This window comes from Bufo bufo, chromosome 1 (assembly GCF_905171765.1).
Source record: "Bufo bufo chromosome 1, aBufBuf1.1, whole genome shotgun sequence".
Taxonomy (NCBI): domain Eukaryota; kingdom Metazoa; phylum Chordata; class Amphibia; order Anura; family Bufonidae; genus Bufo; species Bufo bufo.
Window position 1 is genome coordinate 300,174,361 of NC_053389.1, and position 17,739 is coordinate 300,192,099.

Sequence of the window (17,739 nt, forward strand, 5' to 3'; positions counted from 1 at the left end):
CTGGCCATCTGTCCAATTTTAATAGCTGCTTTGCATCAGTTTTTCATGGCCTTTAAAAATGGTCATGAAAAACGAATGAATTTCATTGGCTTTTTTTTTTTTATAAAGATCCTAACCCCTGCAGTGCCCTCAGTACACATCATGGCCCCAATATAATGTAATAATGTCTCCCATTGTGGCCCCCAGCATTAGTAATGTCTCCCATAGTGGCCCGCCAGTAGTTATAATGGCTCCCATAGTGGCCCCAAAAATTACTAATGTCCCCCATAGTAGCTCATAAATAGAGATGAGCTAATCGAATCCCAGAAAGTGGAATTCGATCAGAATTTCAGGATAAATTTGATTCGCCTCGAAGCCGAATTTCTTTGTGCTTTGTATAAGCGAATCGATTTAACCTGAAATAGTATAAAAAACCAAAAAATTCATTCTTACCTCCTCCATTTGCTCAAGATAGGCCGCCAGCCTCCATCTTGAATGAGGATCTCGGCCGAGATTTTGCGCCAGATCTTCAAGCAAGAGGGCGGCGGGTGGCCCGTTGCAAACAAATGGATGCGGTATGTTTGATTAAAAAAAAAATTATGTTAATTTCACAGTTTTTACACTCAGATGCCGCGATCATGTATGAACGCGGCATCTGAGGGGTACAATGACGGGCGGCGGCGCTATCTCAGCTCCCTGTCATTGCACCCACTAATTATAAAAAAAATGCGCTTCGTGACAAAGTAATTAGTCATGAAGCAAATTTTTTTGTAGAGTTCAGCGAATCAGCCGTATCAAACTTTAGAAAATTTCGCTCTTCTCTACTCATAAAGTCTCCCATATGCCAGATGCGTAGCTATAAGGGAAGCAGGAGAAGTGACATGACATACAGTATATACATGTAGAAATCAGACAGATTGGCTGCTGACCTTGGTCTGAGAGAGTGACCTTGACTAGCCATAGTAGTTGGGGTTGCACATTAGGAGGAAGAGTTTGAGAAGAAGTTGCTGGTGGTGGGGGCCTGTTCAAAAAATTTCTGTGGGGCCCAATCATTTGTAGCTACACCACTGCCCCCAGCATTAGTAATGTCTCCCATAGTGACCCCCAGCTGTAATGTTTTGCTTTAGCAAAAAAATAAATATAAATCCTGCTGAAAGACCTGCCCTCAATGTGATGATGTCACCATGCGCTCCCAGCGATCAAGTCTTATTTTTTGACCCCTGCTATTTACTGGCCTTTAAAAAACAGCCATGTGAATAGCCACATAGACTTTCATTGGTGCTAAAAATGGCCTTGTGCATGTAGCCTTAAAGAAGAGTATGTTTTGGAGGGAAAAAGCCAGAATTGTTTTTCACCAAAACCAGAAAGACTGACCTTTTGAATGTCTGTTTTAGCTATCTTATCTTATGTCTGAAGACTGATTTCTGTCTGGAAAACTGCTGGGTCATTGCCATTAAGTATCATTGAAGTTCTAATGTAAGTCTATGAGAGACGAGAAGTTGTAACTATGTATCTGTTTGGGCTGAGTTTCTCCACTCCATCCCTCCCACTAGAAGGTTCTAGAAACTGTATAGAAGGAGAACAGTCAGAGCACCTAGTGTTCTGTAGTAAGGAATCAGTTCTTAAAATAACAGACTGCATGAGTGACCAGAAGAAGACGCTGAGATGGGGATGCTGAGCCACAGACCAAGGGTCACCAGCCCTGTGACCAAGGTGCCAGCCTGACTACTGAGCCACAGACCGTGGGCCTCCAGCCTTTGGCCAGGGTACCAGCTTTCTGAGAGAGAGGGACAGCTAGCTCAGGCCTTTTCTCAGCATCAGGAGGAGACTGAAGAAGCCAGCTCAGTGCCTTGTCTTTATTTTTTTGCACTTGAGTTCCTATAGTACAGAAGCACACTGGTTAACTGAGGACCCTGTCTGTCTGGACTTAATTCCATTTGGGGTGCACCATGCCTTACCATCCCTTCCGGAGAGCAGAAACACGTGGTAACACCTCAACGTTGTCAGGAGGACCCAACGTAGCATTGGGGCCATCCCAAACCTGACCACTGCAAATATTCAAAATTTTTCAAACCAGCACCTGGATCTGAATACTTTTGTAATTGCATGGAATTAAAAATGTGCAGTGTCCCACTCAGTGATGGTCGTGGGCACTTCAAACTTTTGTATTTGTCTATCAAATGTATTTTCTGTATATACCTGTAATTCCTATTAACAGGCTGTTAGGTTGTATTTCATCCATTCGCCCCTAGGTGGTGCTGGCACAGCTATTATATAGCTATATTCTAGTAGGAGTGTGTGAGGAGAAGTAGAGGGAGTTGAGCAGAGCTAGTGGAGGAGCGGATCAGGCCTAGTCCACCATGTAGCTGCCATATTACCCCCTTGGCTCTGGCCAGGCTAAGGAAGCAAACAGATCAAGAACAATATTACAGCAGCACAGCACAGACCAGTGAGTCTACGTCTGGGTATGGAGAAGGTCTAGTGGAGGTTGGAGCTAAATTAGCCAATGGACTTCACAAGCACCAGTGACCAGGAGGAACCTAAAAGTACCTGGACACAGCCGGATGATTAATGCTCAAAATAATCCTTTACCACATGCCTCTATGGGCATAGTGGACCGTAATTCTTCAGTGAGCATCCTTTCCAAAGAATGGAGCAGAAGACTGATGCCTGCCATTAGGGAGCCACCCTGTGGATTGCTACTGACAAGTACAAAGTTTATTATATTCAGTACCTGAGTGCTAGAGAGTGGACCTAGTATAACCAGATATAGAAACAAAGGAGAACTCCTCAAATTACAATTGCCAAGCCTGTTACAAGGAATACAGCTGAACCAATATTTATATTATTGGGTTACTATATAAATGAACTGTACTGGCTACCTGAAGACAAGTGATGTAGTAAATGTTCTGTTTACTACAACCGACTCCTCGTCTTTTCCACCACCAACCTTTGCACCTAACGATGATGGTGTCATGAACCACTGGGATCCCAGCCTCAAAGGCACCTTAAACACCTGTACCATCAAGGGCACCTCAACTACCATCTGGCTGGTGATCCCTGTACTAGAGAGTGCCCGAGGATTTAGTGCTGTCTTCCCCTTCACTGCACACCGGCCCAGGGAGGCTCTGCTAACCGTGAGTAGACCAAAAACTACTACCCCCATCGGCCCACCGTAGCTCACGTGCTGCCCCTGTGGACCCGGTCGCTGCAAATGTAGTATAGCCACTTAGTTATTCCCTAAAATATATCTGTATAGCGCCACCTGCTGTTTTCTCTTTTTCTCATTCCTCTGTCCACCTCACTGATGTGGATGCACATGCTCAGTTCTCTTTCAACTGCCAACAAAACACACCCCTGAGAAAAGACACACTCCCTGGGCTGCGAGCTTGAAATCTAGCAGAGAAATTGGAGTAATGAATGGGAAGATCTCTTTATTTGTACATGGCTGGTTCTAGCTTTGTTAGAAAGTCTGATTTTCATTTTTACATTAATCATGAGATAACCCCTTTAACTACTCAAATTTACTGTTTAGAGGGCTAAAATAACTTGACAAGGAGAGGATGATTTACTAAAATCGTCTCAGATTTAGACAATATTTTAGTGAGTCTTAAAATGCGCTAGACTAAATCACAGTGGCTGATGCTGGTTGATAAATCTGGCACATCTATAGACTGTTTCGTCTATGTTTTTACCAGCTATTAGGTGGCTTTATGCCAGAACTTCAGCATCAGCATTGTCACACACACTGGCGCATCTTAGGCCATACCCTTCTATTGCTAATAAATTTGGCGCACTGCCTATTTTAAATAATCTTACACAAAATCACAGGCTATACATTCACTCACTTTCATGTATAGCTAAAATAAACATCATAAAAATGAAAATGGGGCCTATTATTTTGTACAGTTTTAGATGCATACCCCTGATACTTCCAAAATCAACTATTAAAGCACTACAGGAGATAATCCTGAAATAATATGGGGTGCAAAAAAGCCAAGAGATAATAAAAATACATTATGTGTTTTAATCCAATCAGGAGGTATGGGAGTTCCCAATGTTGGTACCTGTCGAACAGCAGCCATGTTAGAGCCCTTTAAAACATGTTGGTCAGAACCCGCTGTTGAGGGTTGGGCCCAGATAGAACTAGCACAGTCAGTTGCTTCCTCTCTCAGAGGAGTCTTCATTTTTTATCTGCTGGGTCTGTGGCAACTCAATTCTAAACCAGAAACAATTAAGGTTGCCTTAAAAATGTGGAATAAGATTACAGCTATTAATAAGGCCATTAAAATTCAGATTTTTCTTATAAATATTCTAAAGGCCTGATCCAGTGGCGTAGCTAGAAATGACTGGGCCCCACAGCAAATTTTTGAATGGGGCCCCCCCTCCTCCAGTAATTTTTTCGCAAGCCCTTCCTTTCATGCCGCCCCTCATTCCTGTTTCTAATAAAGATCGCTCTCTCAGACCAGGCCCGGCAGCTGTTCCTTCCGTTTTCTACACTGTCTATACTGTCACTGTATATAATTTCATTGTGTAATACTGTTGAGGGGGCCCTGACCAAATCTGTAATACTGTTGAGGGGGCCCCAAAGCAGCCACTTCCCCTATAGTTACGCCCCTGGCCTGATCCTAGATATAAATCTTAAATCCTGGTTAAGTTTCAATATAACTTTACTAGATAACATAAGTAGTAAAGGGAGATTGACTAGATATTAGCTATCCTTTTGAGATTTGGTTCATTTCAGATTTGCTGAATTTTTCAAAAAGTTTGAATTGGACCCAAATATTTTCTACCCAAACCAAAGTTGCTTCAATTGCCCTGAAAATTGGTATATAACATTCTCTAGTCTCCTAGGACTCAGAATTTGTAGGAAAAGATGTTATCTCTTGTTTTTAAATTTCTTACAAATTTTTACATTTTCTCTCCCATCAACCCACTCCCTAAGCTTTTAAATGCAATGACAGCAATAGAAAATAATGTCAGAGTGACATTGACATATATAGCTATGGGTAAAAGCATAAAAAAGCACTGTGCTGTTGCATGTGTTATGTGTCCAAACATTGTCCCCTATCGGGGGCAGATGGTGTTTAAACACACATGGTGTTATGGGAAAAACAGAAACAGTGGCTTGTGAAGCAAGCGTCTGAGGGGCCAGCACAGAGGATGGGAGTGGTAGTGGCCCTGATGTGTCACGGTGTACTTCCTCAGGCTTTTGCTCCCTGGAGTCGGTGTAGTGAAGGGTTAGCACCCTGTGTTCCCTCGGTGCACTACCTCTAGCTGTGGGATCCCTGCCCGATGGTAGTTTGTGTGTGCCCATGGTATTAATATCCATGTGCGTGCTAAGCAGAGCATGTGATGGACTGAACTCTCAGACAAGGCCCGGTAGCCACTCTGTCCGTTTCCTACAGTGGCACTGTATATAATATCATTGTATAATACTTTTGAGGGGGCCCTGACAATAAAATCTTTTAATCTTCCTCCTGAGGGGGCCCCTTGTGTGTCTGGGCCCCAAAGCAGCTGATTCCCCTATAGCTACAGCCTACACCCCTGCTGCGCTCAAAAAGGATACAAACACATTGCGACGTGTAGCACGAATGACAAATTACATTTTTTGTAATGATAGTAAATGGTGTCGCACTGCGACATGCTGCGACTGCGACACGACAGTCGCACAGAAATCCATGGATCCATATCCTAGCAGTACACTATAAATGTCCCTGATGGCAATATCCCTTTAATAAATTTCCACTCTGGAATTTATTGGTTACCCATCCTTCAAGGGTTCAGCCCTGGACCCATTCAATACACCCCTGGGATATCAATAGAATACAGAGGCGCAGGGGAAATGGCACAATTTAGTATTTAAGAAAAAAAACACAACAATCATATTTTTTAAAGAAACACACACAAAAAACTATATTTATTATAAAATGGTCTAAAATGATTTCTGTGGCTCTGGCCCTTGAAGTATGGTGGAGGCTCCTTCTTCACTTTCTCCTGGGATTCCTCCATTGGAGTAGGTTGAGTGTCGCAGATTTTCGGAGGTCAGAGAGGGTCACACGCAGCTTTCACATTGTATGGAAGAGAAAGAAAATAAAGATCAGCAAAACAATTCCCAAACACGAGGAGAAAAGCGGCCAAACTCACCCGATCTGGTTCTGTGCTGCTCGTCAGAGGACCCCAAATGGTGAGAGCCAGCCCGGGAGACTGAGGCTTGGGTCAGTGTGGCACCTCTCTTTATACCCCATATGACATCACAAGTAGGTGAGTCAGCTGCCAGGATTCTAATGATGACATCACAAGCAATATCAACATGACAGCGGCCATATTGGATATAATACAATACAGACTACAGATAATGAGTTAACATTTGTTCCTCATGGCTTCACTTTCTCTTGGGATTCTTCCATTGGAGTAGGATGGGTGTCGCACCTCAGGCAGATTTTCGGAGGTCGGAGAGGGTCACATGCAGCTCTCACATTGTATGGAAGAGAAAGAAAATAAAGATCAGCAAAACAATTCCCAAACACGAGGAGAAAAGCGGCCGAACTTACCCGATCTAGTACTGTGCTGCTCATCAGAAGACCCCTAAGGCTTCATTCACACATCCGGAAATGGGTCCGCATCCGTTCCACAATTTTGTGGAACGGGTGCGGACCCATTCATTTTCTATGGGGACGGAATGGATGCGGACGGAATGGATGCGGACAGCATTTGCGGAGCGCGGCCCCGATCTTCGGGTCCGCAGCTCCGCAAAAGATAGAACATGTCCTATTCTTGTCCGCAGCTTGCGGACAAGAATAGGCATTTCTATAGGGGTGCCGGGCGGGTGTGTTGCGGATCCGCACACCACGGACGTGTGAATGGAGCCTAATGGTGAGAGCCAGCCCGGGAGACTGAGGCTTGGGTCAGTGCGTCACCTCTCTTTATACCCTAATATGACATCACAAATAGGTGAGTCATCTGCCAGGATTCTAATGATGACATCACAGAAGTTTTTCCAGATCTCAAACAGATCTCTGATAGAGCACCTCTACCAACACAGATGCATAACAGGACTGTACTACACAAGCTAGGACTCTTGGGGCTCGGAGGCATGCTGACCCCCATTATGAACAGAGAGGCATCTCACAGTTTGAGAAACCCTGGTCTACCTTGTACCCAAAGTAGCCCATTGTATATTGTTCCACTTGCTCACACTATTTGAAAAGTGAAACAGATTATGGATTCCACCAAACTAGAGATGATTTCTGAGAGCACAGGTCAAAGTTTAGAGAAAGACATGCAGTAAAATAATTAACCAAGTAGATTGGCTTGGACTGCATTTTCTGTACACAGTAAGGGCTAATGCACACTAGGGTGTTTCATTTTGTAATGGAAAAAAATAAAATGTTAAATTTTTGCAGACGCCCCGAGTTTCAGTGATGTAAAAGATATATATGCCAAATTTCAAGAAGATTGGATAATATTTAGAGGTTGCACACTTTGACAGTTTTGTAAAAGTAGGCAAAAAATTCAATTTTTCAATGTTAATTACTTTTATTGGGAAAACTAGACATCACAAACTTAAAATAATATTAAAACTAGACACTAAGATTAATTAATAGGTAGTATAATAGGCAAAACATGTGTTATATTAATCAACTTTGAACAATGCAATTCCTTCTTTTGTTATCTTGGTGATGACTTTTCTGTGTTGCTCTACTACCCTCAACAAGAATTGTTTTTGTTGTGCACCCGACTCGTTAAACTTTTTTTCACGAGGGTGTCAAGAGCCACGCCTGACTCCGTTATACCCGGGGTCAGGAAGTCGCAGCGGGTGGCTGCGCGCTCTATGTAGAAACATAGTGCTGTTTCTTTATGGTAGCTTTCTGGGTTTGCCTTGCAACCCTTTTTGGCTCACTCAGGGATCCGTAGCTCCTTCTCCTCAGCTGTTTCTTGTCCAGCACTCCCAACCTCCTTATATTCCCCTCTCACACTTCTCTGGTTGCCAGATATAGAGCTTCCTGCCTGGACTTCTATACTGACCCACTGGAGCTGAGTAGCTGTGATCCCTGGTTGTTGTTCCAGAACGTTACCCTCCGGATCCCTGTTGGGCCTTGGTGGTCTGCTGTTGTCGCCCACCTGGGATTATATGTTTTGTCTGTATTGTCTGTCCTCTCCTTGGTGTTTTCCTTTAGTGTCAGTGGTGCGGACTAGTGATCCCACCGCCCCGTTCACTACACAGGGCTCATCTTAGGGAAAGCCAGGGTTTAGGCACGTGATCGTCATACGGGTGAGGAACCCGTCTAGGGACGTCAGGGCAGTCAGGTGCCAGCCGCAAGGTGAGTCAGGGGTCACCACCTTTCCCTCTCCCTTGGACAGGGCCGTCCCATTTCCCTCCCTTTGCATGACGCCGGTCATTACACTTTTTTATTCAGAGCAATTCCTCTTTCTGCGGTATCATTGACCACCTTAAAAGGGTGAACCCGGACATCCCTCTATTTTCACCCCGGTAGCCCCCCTGACTTGAGCATTGGATCCGATGCTCTCCTTTGCCCTGCGCTAAATCTGGTGACATACCGGGCTCTCCATGGGGCTGCCAGGAAGCCCGGTGATGTCACCGGCACTGATGGGCGGGCTTTAGCCCTGCCCTAGCCAGTAAAACGGAAGCTTCCGCCCGGCGGTGTGTGATTGTAAACAAAAAAGCCCGTGCCCTGCGCAATTTAGTGCAGGGCAAGGGAGCGCATCGGAGCATGAACTGCTCCGATGCTGAAGTCAGAGGGGCTGCCGGGGTGAAAACAGAGGTATGTCCGGGTTCAGCTCTGAACCCAGACAACCCCTTTAAGAGCGTACACATGGCTTCTTAGAGAATCACTGCAGTATTCTGTCACGTCGTGGATCTCAAACAATTCAAAGAACGTCTTTGTTTTATTAGTAACGAAATGGCTCAGGTCTTTTCCTTCAAAAACTAGGTTTTTACCCTCTAATCATTTCATTTCCTTTTTCTTTGCAGGTTTGGTTTCAAAATTTTTTGTCATATTTTTTACCTTAACAGCCTGAACACAGGAGGCAGGACGATCACAGATACAGCTCAGGACGGGCTTCCCAGGCCCTGCTGCTCAGAGCTGTGGACGGCACAGCACGTCCAAAAAAGCCAATCCTATGTTTGTTTCTGACAGATACCAAAGGTGTCTCTTAGCAACTGTGAGAGCACTTTTTTTGACGTCTGCATCTGGGTAAGTGCTCAGAAGCTGTAGCATATCCAAATCATTCTTTGGCGCCTATCGACTTACAATTGCCTCGTGCAAAAAGCGAACATATATGAGGCTGACAAAATGTGCAACCGGTTTCATTCCTTTCCATTCTCGTTGAGGAATATTCAACTGTTTAGTTAAGAGGACAATTTTAAGTGCATATATTGCCTTTGTCATCCACCTTGCTTGATGCAGAGCCCCTGGGATCCTGAAACTGAAGTCGTTTTTAGACCAACCTCCTAGGTACAGGAGTGAGAGTAGTAATAAAAGTGTAAGCAAAGTCATATGAAAATCACATCTTTGGAAAAATAAAACACCCTAATGCACACGACTGGCTGAGTGGACCGTAAACGTCTGGTCCACTATAAACGGACACTGACTATGTAGACTCCGTGGTGCGGATGCGGACTTACCGACTTGAATGTATCTGCAATCTGCAACATACGGCAGAAGACAGGACTTCACCTAATTTTGCAGTGCGGAGGCACAAATTGGAAGCCCACAGAAGCACTATCAAGTGCTTTCGGGGGCTTTTTGGTCCATGCCTCTGCACCGAAAAAGTATTTGGCCGTATCTTGTGGATCGCATACTCATTAAAGGGGAGTAATCTTTAGAAGAAATAAAATGGCCGCCATCCTACAAGTCCACACAAAACCTGTCTTAATTAAACAGGAGCAGGGGCGGACATACCGCCTGTGCAGCCGGTTCAGCTGCACAGGGGCCCAGCGTGGGAGGGGGCCCTCCACAGGACGCACAGACAGCTGATTATTTTAATGGTGAAGCAGAGAGCCGCCTGCTCCCAGCTTCACCATTCATAACTCCATCCAGCATGTAGAAGGGGCCCCCCCTGGCAAACTGCGGCTCACTGTCTTGAGTCTGAGGACGTGCTGTGCCGTCCACAGCTCTGAGCAGCAGGGCCTGGGAAGCCCGTCCTGAGCTGTATCTGTGATCGTCCTGCCTCCTGTGGTAGGCCTGTGCTGAGCCACTTCACTGTGTCGGTAGCTCCGCCCCCGTCTAGTGATGACGGTAGCTCCGCCCCTGTCTAGTGATGACGATAGCTCCACCCCCATCTAGTGATGGTGGTAGCCTCCATCAGTAGCTTCACCCACATCTGGTCCTCTCCTAGCTTTTCAGCACCTCAGAGTTGGTGCTTAATGTGTGAGACCTGCAGCAAACCAGCAACTCAGGAGAAAGTGAGTAAGGACTGGAGGTCGCCCCTGTGCCCACTGTTCCTGCCAAGACACTGAACTTGACACTTGGTATGTTATTTTTTTTTTACTCCACCCATCACCCCTGTCCCCCTCTGGCCCTCTTGTGACTGGCCCTGGCCCACACGCATGTATTTTGCGGTCCGTGGATCGGCAAGATATGGATGTGGTCCATGTGCGATCTGCATATTTTTGCAGACCCATTGACTTAAATGGGTCTGCAGTCCGCATTTTGTAGAGAAGTATAGGACGTGTCACAACGGACATACGGATATGGAAAGCATATAGAAGTAATTTGTTTTCTGCATCCTTATGTCTGTTCCCCAAAGGATAGAAAATGTGACATGTCCTATACTGGTCCCCAACATGCAGGCTCGTTAATGGGTCTGCAAAAAAAAGGTAGATGGCACATGGACGTCATCCTTAATTTGCAGATCACAAAATGCATATGGTTAGTGTCGTGTAAATTGGTTAAAAGTGTTGCTCAGACACTCAGGGGGTCATTTATTAAGACCAGCGTTTTAGACCCCGATCTTAATAACCCCTATATCTGGCGGTGCTTCCGCTGAAGTTATAGGGAGGCGCCGGCCTCTTCATAACTTTGGCGGATCCTCCGCCAGTTCTACATGTTATAGATGTCCCAGTTCTAGATGTAGATAATTTTCTACCCCTAAACCAGGCGTAGAAAATGGTGAATGAGACAGGCCTGTCGGTCCCTCCCCTTCCATGTCTACTCATTTAGACATGGCGTGAGCGGGGAAAAGTCGCAGATTGTGGCGACTGTACTTGAAATATAGGCGTATTTCGGGATAATAAATGACCCCCTCAGGTTCTTCTGATCAGACACGGAGAAAGAGCAAAAACATTTCCGACACCCAACAATTATCAAATCAGAAGGGTCCATGTACGATACTTGCTGAGCGTCGCATGGTTGCTTTGTCTGGTGTCGGCAAATGGCATGCACCGGTGTCCCTCCACGTGTGATGTCAGATTAAATCCTCTTTCAATAGCGAATTTTCCTACTGGATGCGATGTGTGCAGCAAATGCATATCATCCAGACTGAATCCAGACCCATTCATTTCAATGGGTCTGTGTGAGGGGGCACATATCAGGGCATAGTACTGTGAGGGGCACATATCTGGCATAACTACTGTGACAGGGCACAATGTGGGTATTACTACTGTGTGCTGGCACAAATGGGCAATAATTACTGTGTGAGGGCATTAAGGGGGCATTAATATGGACCACAGGATCTGAACGGTCTCCACCATCTTTGATGCCCTTGATCACCCCTTCCTCCCCCTGAAGGATCGGGGGAGCTGACAATCTGGTGTGCCTTCTGCTGTCACACATCACTATGTATTAATCTTTGCCTATGGCCTATGTTTATTTCTGTATGTGTGGTTGCGGGGGGGCTAGGGGAAGGGGCAGGCCCTCTGCTTTCTGTTTCCACCCCTAGGGGGCACATATCTAGATATAAGTACTGTGAAGGGGCACATATCTGTTCATAGCTACTGTGAAGGGGCACATATCTGGGCATAACTGCTGTGAAGTGGCAGATATCTGGATATAAGTACTGTGAGAGGCACATATCTGGCATAGCTACTGTGAAGGGGCACATATATTGTCATAACTACTGTGAGGGGCACATATCTGGTATAACTACTGTGAGGGGGCACATATCTGGCATAGCTACTGTGAGGGGCACATATCTGGTAAAACTACTGTGAGGGGCACATATCTGGCATAGCTACTGTGAGGGGCACATATCTGGCATAGCTACTGTAAAGGGGCACATATCTGGCATAGCTACTGTGAAGGGGCACATATCTGGTATAGCTACTGTGAAGGGGCACATATCTGGCATAGCTACTGTGAAGGGGCACATATCTGGGCATAACTACTGTGAGGGGCACATATCTTGATATAACTACTGTGAAAGGGGGCACATATCTGGGCATAAGTGCTGTGAAGGGAGCATAGTGTGGGCGTTACTACTATGTGCTGGCCTTGGGAGTAGTTAGAGGCGTGACCTAGTATGAAAAAAATATATAAAACATATTGACCCATATTATCAAGATTTCTTTTTATTTTGCACGTATATATTTATATCTGTATGGGATTTTTTTTTTTGGGGGGGGGGGGGGGGGCCCATGTACATACTTTGCACAGGGGTCCTCTGCTGTCTGTGTCCGCCCCTGCACAGGAGGACAAGTTAAAGAGCTGCCCCATCTTCCTCTCTTACTTGTCAGGGATTATGATCTGAATACAGTTTAATATGATCTTCAGATGAATCTCTGTAGGAATGGAGTTCATTAGGAGACATGAAGTACAGAGAGGATAGTGGGGGTGTAGATAATGAGCAGCAGTATGCAGTCTCCATTACCACAGCCTGTCCTGTCTGTCCTCTCTGTAATTAATGTCTCCTCATGAACTCCATTCCTACAGAGATTCAGCTGAAGATCTTATCATCTGTATTCAGGCAGAGAGGAGGATGAGGCAGCTCTTTACCACAGTGTTGTAAAGTAACTTGTCCTCCTGTGTGATTAGGACAGGTTTTGTGTGTGCTAATAGGACAGCGGCCATTTTATTTCTCCTAATGATTGCTCCACAGACAAAATAAACCATTATAAATAATTCAATGTATTTGGGAATATATTTATTCTAAAGTAATATTTAAGTATTTTCATTTTCTTAATTGCCAGAGAAGCCCTTTAAAGGGTTTCTATCACTTGGTATGACATAATTAGCTGTCAGACACTAGCGATCTGCTAGTGTCTGCTCTGGCCAACCATCCTACTATAATCACTTGTGGGGCAGCGGTTTTGCTAAAAAACTAACTTTTATAAATATGCTAATGAGCCTCTAGGTGCTATGTGGGCGTCATTAGCACCTAGAGGCTCCGTCTACCTTCATACACAGCCGCCGCCCAGCGCGTCCCTCCAGCCCGCCCATGTCCTCCTCCGTGTGACGCAGCGGACGAGTTCTCGCGCATGCGCCGTGCGCAGCTGTATTCGGCGCATTTGAGATCTCAGCTCGGAGCGGTCAGACATTCAATGCGCATGCGCGGCTGTATTCGGCGCATGCGCATTGAATGTCTGACCGCTCCGAGCTGAGATCTCAAATGCGCCGAATACAGCCGCGCACGGCGCATGCGCGAGAACTCGTCCGCTGCGTCACACGGAGGAGGACATGGGCGGGCTGGAGGGACGCGCTGGGCGGCGGCTGTGTATGAAGGTAGACGGAGCCTCTAGGTGCTAATGACGCCCACATAGCACCTAGAGGCTCATTAGCATATTTATAAAAGTTAGTTTTTTAGCAAAACCGCTGCCCCACAAGTGATTATAGTAGGATGGTTGGCCAGAGCAGACACTAGCAGATCGCTAGTGTCTGACAGCTAATTATGTCATACCAAGTGATAGAAACCCTTTAAAGTCAATGGGCCCGAATCTGCAAACGAAGTGCACACGGCCAGTGCCTGTGCATTGTGGACTGCTATTTGTGGTCTGCAGCAGGGGCACTGAGCCAATACGCTCGTGTGCATGAGCCCTAAAGCATAACCAATGATCCTTCTGTACCAGCTGTGGAAGGTCGAGAATTTGCTTGACATTTAATTTCTGTATTGCAGCCACATGACCCACACTTGACATAAATCCTGTGAACTGAACTTAAATTTCTCTAGAACCCTATTGTGAAACCTTATGGTGAAATGTTTGGTTCACGTGAATGGGGGTCCGGGTCATGTGTCCGTACTACAAATGCTGCCTTAATGTGGCTAAAGCTTCATATTTCATTCATGTGTGCTCACTATACTGCCCAGCAATCCACCACATTGCCTGTAAATGGAAGCACATGGGTCCTCTTGGTATTTCTTACTAGCCATATGGGCTCTTGTGAGGGCTTCCCTTGAAGTTCATATTCACTTTTACGATTCGGAGTGGGAGGCTTGTTCACATCTGCGTATTTGGTTCCGTTCAGGGTCTCTTTGCAGATTCTGTCAAAAACAAAAAGGAGACAAAAGTCCTGCATGCAGGATTTATTTCTCCGCTGATAAACCGAACTCTCAAATGGATCCCATTAAAAGTCAATGGGATCTGTTTGGCTCCATTCGGCTCAGTTATGTGCCGATTCCGGCACTTCTGTTATCTTCATTGTTCTGCTCCTCTAACCGAGCAAAACAATGGCTAGGGGTGGTGGGAACTGACCCTTATATGCTTTCAAGGAACGCTCCCTAGTGCTCTGCCAATTGTATTACCATGCGGTAATTGATGAAGGTTTCTTAGGTGGTGATGTGCAATACAACCACCTAGCATTCACTGCGTCTAGAGATAGGGCAGGGTAGTGACATTACGAGTCTGAAAAATGTCAACCCTTAATATGCAACTTATATCATGAAGTGCACATAGAATTCTGTACACTGAGTACTGGTATTTTATTATAATATTTATTAGAATATAACCATACATTAAAAAGGCACAAACATTAGGAACAATTCAATAAAACAAGGAGACAGTGATGTGCAAGGACATTCCTGTCATAAAGCTTAGAGAACATATATTTTTTTACTACACGTTATACGGTTCTTTGAACACTTGACATAAAGGTGCAGTGAGCGATCCATCAGTACAGGGCTATTGTCCAGTGATTAGCGGCACATACTTAATTTCCTAACAATAAATGGATCGCTGCAGCAAGTGCTAAAAAAGCTTTCATATCAGAATAATTGTTATGAACAGTATCTACATTTGTGCGTTACATTTTGTAGTGGTAACATTTAGGCAACATTAGCGAGCATTCACATTTGTGTTGGGCTGTTTCTTTGGGAAGCTGGTGTCTGACGGCAACACTAGGGTAGTCTCCATGGTCATGTTTACCATCCAAACGGAAATAAAATTTGACTGACCCTCTGTTAAGAGTATGTTCACTCCTGTGGAATCCGTGGCAGAAATCCACTGTAGCACATGGATTAGCCCTTCTCAATGGAGACTTGTCACTTCTTGAGGCATAGCAAAAATACATTTAAAAGTTTCCCTTCAAACAAGGGCATGGAGTTTGACACAAAATACATGCTAAGATCTGTGTGAAGAACTTACTGCCGTGAGAACATACCCTCTAAGTCTGTCTGTGTTATTAGGGGCTGTCACTGCTCTCATAGCTCTCTTAAAGGGGTTCTCCAAGAGCGGACACCCCTTTTAATATTGCCAGGTAGGATACAAAAAAAGAACTCACCTGGCACTGGTGCTATGGTTCCAGTGCGGAGCTCCCTTCTCCTCTGCTTCTGGTCACCCGTAGACTCGAAGTATGACGTGATGTCTACTTACATCTCACCACTTCTGGCTGATCAATGACCTGAGTGGTAGCAGAGCTCACGTGCCTGCACACATCACCGATTTTTTTATTTTATTTTTTTAATCCCTGCATCCTAACTGGCATTATGAAAAGGGGCATTAAAAGAAGGCAGCCATGATGACAGTGTGAGCAGAACTCCTCCTGTCATACCTGTTAGGAGAGCTCTCCTATATATGGCAGAGGATAAAGTTTCTCCACAGAGAGCAGAATCAAAAAACCAAAACACACATCCCAAAACACATAATTTTTGGTAATGATGTATAGTAGAATAAATCAATCCCTCCAACTCCCCCCCAGCTTCCTCCAGTACTGATGGATCATTTGTTTAGTGACTTTGAAAGCCAGCCATGTGTGGCCAGTTTACACGTATTAATTCTAGCTATGATTCGAGTAGTTCAGAGCGATTGTAACAGTAAAATCTGGTTATTAATGAAAACTGTGACATAAAATGAGCATATAAAAATAAAAATCTATAAAAATAGGACATGTTCCATTATGGCCAACCACTGTTCATAATAACAACCAACTGTCTGTCAAAAAACATTATTTTTTCCAGCTAGTCAATACCCAAAACAATGGAGCTATCGCCCATTCACTTTTTGCAAGTAGTGCGTTACGTTCTTTTACATTTTTTTTTTTTCAATCCATGCCCCTGGCATGACAGTGCAGACTGGCATGTACACGATTGGCCGCATGGGACAAGAAGTGGTACTTTTAAAACTACTTTCAGGGGCTGTGTTGACTGTCAGACATCAGCATTGTCCCTTAGATGGAACAGACGGGTGATGCCATTTACCAGAACCTGCCTTCCGATTGTGGGAATAGGACCTGTTCTTGGGATTGGTGGGGGTGCCAGACGTTGGATGCCCAGCAACCAGCTAGTTATCCTCTAGCCTGTGGATAGGGGATAACTTAAATTTTGGCGCAACCCCTTTAAAACTTTTACAATTTACCTTTACCAACTGCTGCGGCTAGGCTATATCTTACCAGTGCTGATAAATGAGGCCTGTCCTCCATTATTAAGAGTGATACTGGCTGCAGAGAGGCTGATTAAGGCACTAGAATTATACTGATCAGATGTGGCAAAAGATCTGCTCACATCATATTAACACCAATATATTATTTCCGATACAGTCTACAAGGTGCAATGGCTTGTGGCACATCCTGTGCCACCGAGGCAATTCATGTGGATAACCAGATTTCAAATATCCTGGTGCACAGTAGCTGCCTCCTGTAAAACTGCTCATCCAACTCCAATGGCTCTTAGAGAGGCCATTGGAAGTGCTATGCCCGTCACATGCGTCGGTGCCAAGAGGTAGCTGCCGCTCTCCGTTGGACACATCATTAGGTTGCCAGTGCTCAGTGAATGAGGTAGCCCCAGGTTGCTTGTGCTGTTTGCAGATAAGTTGCTGTTGGGTTTCATCCGGATCTTCAGACGCTCCAAAACAGGAAGACAGGGGCTGGAAGTTGTTCGAAGACTGGCTAGAGGAGAACTTAGTTCTGTGAAGGAAACACAATAATAACTTCAATCTACAGCAGACAACAATGGCTCCAGGGAAAAGGAAGCATTGTGGAATGCTAGAGCAACAGGAAAAGCCTGGAAAGCAAGACTGTGACCGAAATTTTGCTTTTTAAAGTGCAGGCTCACTTGTGGGGAGGCTAGATATATATTTTAGAGAAGTGCATAAAAATCAGTTCCTTGAAGGGGTATTCCAGTAACAAGCTACCACTAATCCACTATAGAGGGGACAACTGTTAGAATGGAGTCCTGTGCCCTAGCTGTATTGATGGAGCTGTGGTTGAGCATGTTCACTCATCTCTAAAGAACAGCCAGAGATAGCTGATTATGGTGTTCGGTCCATCTCCAGCAAACCCATATACTATAAACGGAGCGGCAGTAGTGCTCAGTTGCTGTTCCATTCAAGGAGGGGGTCAAGGAAAACCTATTCTCATGAATGGTTATGTT

General features: G+C 45.0%; 1 protein-coding gene across 1 annotated transcript in view; it reads right to left on the reverse strand.

Annotated features, from left to right (window-relative positions):
• Positions 1-15,600: 15,600 nt before the first annotated feature.
• Positions 15,601-17,739, reverse strand: part of DELE1 (DAP3 binding cell death enhancer 1) — a 46,763-nt gene continuing 44,624 nt past the window's right edge. The window contains exon 12 of the mRNA XM_040440994.1: positions 15,601-17,273. Within this exon, the coding sequence (XP_040296928.1) occupies positions 17,017-17,273 (257 nt within the window). The 3' untranslated portion in view covers positions 15,601-17,016. The remainder of the gene's footprint in view (positions 17,274-17,739) is intronic.